Below are 4,627 nucleotides of genomic sequence, written 5' to 3'. Positions count from 1 at the left end.
TGTTACTAGGAACATATACTCAGATTAACTATCCATGTTACTAGGAACATATACTCAGATTAACTATCCATGTTACTGGGAACATATACTCAGATTAACTATCTTTGTTACTGGGAACATATACTCAGCTTAACTTCCCATGTTACTGGGAATATATACTCAGATTAACTATCCATGTTACTAGGAACATATACTCAGATTAACTATCTATGTTACTAGGAACATATGCTCAGATTAACTATCTTTGTTACTGGGAACATATACTCAGATTAACTATCTTTGTTACTGGGAACATATACTCAGATTAACTATCCATGTTACTAGGAACATATACTCAGATTAACTATCCATGTTACTGGGAACATATTCTCAGCTTAACTACCTACACTGTATGTTACTAGGAACATATACTCAGATTAACTATTTATGCTACTAGGAACATATACTCAGATTAAATCCGCGTGTGACTGGTATATTTAACATATCCCCAACTTAACTCCAGGTATCACTGTACTCACTGCTTAAGTCCCCGGGTTACTGGTAACATACAGTTTATACTCAACCTAAGTCGATTTGTTGCTGTTGCTGGTTGCTTAATTCCTCCTGTTACTGGTAACACTTACTCAGCATAAGTCTCTTAGTTATTAATAATATATTCAGCTTACTTCTCCTTAAGCATGTTACTGGTAATATATTCTCAGCTTAAGTCTCTTTGTTACTGGTAGTATACTCAGCTTAAGTTTTCTTCTTGTTCCTGGTAATATAATCAGCTTAAGTCTCCTTGTAACTTGTAATATACTGAGCTTAAATAATCTCATTATTGGTAACACACATTTCAGTAAGTGTCTTTGTTACTCGGAATATACTCAGTTTGGTCTCCGTGTTACTGGTAACATATATTCAACTTAAGTCTCTTTATTACTAGTAATATACTCAGCTTAACTGCCCACGTTACTAGGAGCATATACTCAGATTAACTACCCATGTTATACATATCTTTGTTTACTAGTAATATACTCACCTTAAGTCCTTATGTTACTACAAACACGTATCCGACATACAGTATGTAGCATTAACACAGCTCAGTCTCTTAGTTATTAGCTAACGTATAGTAGTAGTACACGGTGTGATTTGGGAAAAAAAATGCGGACTTCCGCACAATGATACTTCCGAAAAACCAGATAATGAATGGCAAAGGAATACAGCACTACATGTAGCTAGACAATCACTCGTTTGTTTCAGAATTCTTAAAGATAAAGTCAATCAATTCGTGATTTTTTTATATTTTGTGTGTGTGTAAATGTGTCCCGTGGTAAGTGTTGAAGTATCGATCTGTGACGTGTTGTGTTTATCATGCCTGGTATGTCACGGGCCTGGAATTTCATTTCATCAAACAAAATCTCTTACAACTTTCCCTAATCGTTATAGTGAAAATCTGACAAGAATATCGACGCTCACATATCATATACTGTATATATATTTACGTCTCCAGCGCCGCGTCGAATGCAAGCACCTGTCGATTATCAATCGATAAAATGAACTATACAAAGCTATAAATACATGTATAGGTGATTACAGGGTAAGACGTATATATATATATATATACTTTATATACACGTCTGAAGTCAACTAGCCGAGGTGATCCGAATGGATCAGCATGGAATTTCTTTCGGAAGCAGATAAAGTAACATGTTGCAACAAGTTCGGAACATGTCCAGAATAACTGATATTCGAAATTTAGCACCAATCGCTCCACAGACCAAAGGGAGACAAATCGTATATTAGCTGTACAACAAAACTCGAAAACATTTTATTAAACGAATTAGATTTTAATGAAATGAATGAAAATGTCTTACCATTGATCAGGACAAATCAATGTAGGCACAATTAATGTATCGAAATGATTAATTAAACACGCGAATCCTTCCACGTGCACTCGTTAGGTGGACTGATATAGAACATACATGTCAATCTTCCTATATTTCTATTCCATTGTCAAGGCTTGTCATTGTTCATGCTGAAATAATTCCAAACATTCTATATTTAAGAGGAATGATTTCCCTGTTTCTTCACCACAAGTTGAAACCACAGACAAAAGTTGTCATTAATCTGTACGTAAACTCACACTGTCGCAGTGTGCAGGACAACCATTTCCTGTTTCTTGGGAAATCCGCGCAACCCTAAGCTTCTGACCCTTATTTGCATACGGCGGGTGCCGTCCATCCTTTTCGGGTTCCGTTATTGATCCTCTATTGTCAGTTTGGGGGGAAGGTTTGTATATGTAGTCCGTCCTGTTCGAAGCTGTTACCTATATGCCTTCGGTACATTTGTACTTGACGTTCTAAATCTTCAACCTGGGCACACAGTTCACTCTTTCGACAACTCAGGAAATCTAGCTCCTAAAAAAATGAATATGAAGAGAAAATCAATCTCTTTACAAGTATAAAATGTCCCACAATAATACATTTTCTTCAGGTCTGATTTATAAATACTTCCTGACGTCAAAATTGAGTTGCATTATATACACGTAAAATGCTTATCGTTACTCCTAGTGCTTATCTTGATGTAATTTAATTTCCATCTGATTTTCTCCTTATATTGTACAAAAATAATTTTGTACAGATTCTACATTAAAATAAAAAATAAATTGCTTAAAAATGATTACACACTTAAACAAATACATGTGTAGCACAAATTGTTTGATGGTTAAATGTTGACATTTTTAAATATTTAAATAAATTCTTGCTCCCAAAATAAAAGACGAAATCCAAGTGCAGTTAATAGTATATGTATTTACATTTATACTATGTATTTTCATATTTCGAATAATTCTTACATTTTTGCCATTTTCTTTCTTCATTTTCCGTTTATTTCTGAATCGTTGAGCTGCATTTTTATTCTGTTCACGTCTTTTCTTCCTCTTAATTTTATCTTCGGGCTCAAGCTGAAAAATATAAATAATTATTAATTTATCAAAATGCTATCATATTGATACCAATCAACATTGCAACAGGGTTTAGAATTTACCATAAACTCATGCACTAATATTCTCAATATTTAAATGAGATATATATAACTTAATTGGCAATTTGCTCGATCCTCCCCTAACCCAGAAAATTCATAATTACAAATTTATTTCCAAACATTTTAAAACTGTATTATTTACAGAACACACAAGAAATGATTCTATACCAAAGGAATATATATATATTGTTACTTGACAATGTCTAGATGTACATTTACTTATACCGACATGTCAGTTATCACCAGGCAGCCATGTCAATCCTGATAGTGCGAGGATTATGATGAACCAAACAGATAGAAAATGCATACATTTTAAAATAAATATCGTTATGAGAATACTACCTTTGGTCTTTGTGGAGGATGGAAGTTGACGTTGAGTTCTTCTTTTCCGTCCGCTAACCTTCTTGACTGAATCAGATATTTTAATTCCTCCTTGATGAGAGGAAGGGGATCACCTTCCTGCACTGAACACAAGAACGCCTGGTTTAATTTCTCTGTCTCCAGTTCCTCTAGGATAGCGGGAGACATCGATTCCATTTTGGTTCTCCGTAAAGTTTCAGCCATGCTGTTTGTTACACGCCAAATAATGTGTATACATACAGTCTCGTGACCGCTACGTTAATATAAATAACATCGATTCCAAATATATTATCCAACCAGAAAGCTCGTTATATGAAATGTGGGCGGAGTTAATTGTCTGTACAGTTCAATGCTAATTTTTAATACGCAATTTCACTTTGTCATTACAATTGGAACATGTCTACTGATAAGAATCCCGATTTGTACTCAATTTAACACTAGTAAAAAGATGCGTAGTATGTGCTTTAATTATTTATTAAGTATATACCGTATCATACACATTTTTTGTTTAGTATATTTTGCAAATTTATATTTGTATAAAATAATTCTTTAAATGGTATATCTGTTTTTATATCAATTATAGGGTTATTTGTTGATCACCATTATCATTAGTATTGTAACGATATAATTTAGTTTTCTTTACAAGGGAAGGGAAACAACTCGTGTTTACGGCAAACAACGAGCCTGGTCATGTTCGTACAACTATAGATCTTACGTAGAACGTGGACTACGGTTTAAGTCTGAATTTTGCTTGCATAAACATTTTTTTAAGCAATATAAAATAGAATTTGAACTTATTTTTCAATTTGCATATTTATTGCAGCTGGTTGAGGGGGAAAGGAAAATAAAGTGTTATTGTAGGAGGTAAAGGAGGGCTTCAGCTTNAATGTTGAAAGGCGAATGGGAAAATGGATTATGAGCAGAGAGAAAAAAAGGAACTTTCAATCGATAAGTAGGAGGCGGAGGAAGATTAATGAGGGTTAAGTTCAAGGTTTAAAATAAATTAAAGACGTTTAAGAAGAGACGGAGGGGTTAAGGAATAGAGCACAGGGTTAGTGGAGGGATAGGAAATGTGATGGGGGAAAATACCAGGATACAGTCTGTAAGACATAAACAAAACAAATAACTTTATGTAATACTATTCTTATCAAAATGTTACTGTTTAACTAATATAGTTTTGTCCAAAACTATTGATCATAGTTACAATACATATCTAATATATAATATAATAATTATGTAAATA

At 33.6% G+C, this 4,627-nt stretch overlaps 1 protein-coding gene across 1 annotated transcript; it reads right to left on the bottom strand.

The window, feature by feature from the left end:
• Nucleotides 1-1,823: 1,823 nt before the first annotated feature.
• LOC110450549 (cyclic AMP-dependent transcription factor ATF-3-like) lies at nt 1,824-3,597 on the bottom strand. The gene is made up of 3 exons (XM_021498136.1): nt 3,367-3,597; nt 2,837-2,944; nt 1,824-2,399 (listed from the first exon to the last, which is right to left on the bottom strand). The coding sequence occupies exons 1-3, from the start codon at nt 3,586-3,588 to the stop codon at nt 2,256-2,258; spliced, it is 474 nt and encodes a 157-aa protein (XP_021353811.1). The 5' UTR covers nt 3,589-3,597; the 3' UTR covers nt 1,824-2,255.
• Between the last annotated feature and the right edge of the window lie 1,030 nt (nt 3,598-4,627).

The sequence above is a fragment of the Mizuhopecten yessoensis genome, unplaced genomic scaffold (genome assembly GCF_002113885.1).
Source record: "Mizuhopecten yessoensis strain PY_sf001 unplaced genomic scaffold, ASM211388v2 scaffold5315, whole genome shotgun sequence".
Taxonomy (NCBI): domain Eukaryota; kingdom Metazoa; phylum Mollusca; class Bivalvia; order Pectinida; family Pectinidae; genus Mizuhopecten; species Mizuhopecten yessoensis.
The sequence above is the reverse complement of the archived record's forward strand: the minus strand, read 5'-3'. Positions and strand labels throughout refer to the sequence as shown.

Coding starts and splice junctions, on each gene's coding strand:
- LOC110450549 (XM_021498136.1), bottom strand. CDS start 3,588: ATGGCTGAAACTTTACGGAGAACCAAAATGGAATCGATGTCTCCCGCT. Junction 2,945..3,366: donor ATCCTCCACAAAGACCAAAG/GTAGTATTCTCA, acceptor TATATTTTTCAG/CTTGAGCCCGAAGATAAAAT. Junction 2,400..2,836: donor AGAAAGAAAATGGCAAAAAT/GTAAGAATTATT, acceptor TCATTTTTTTAG/GAGCTAGATTTCCTGAGTTG.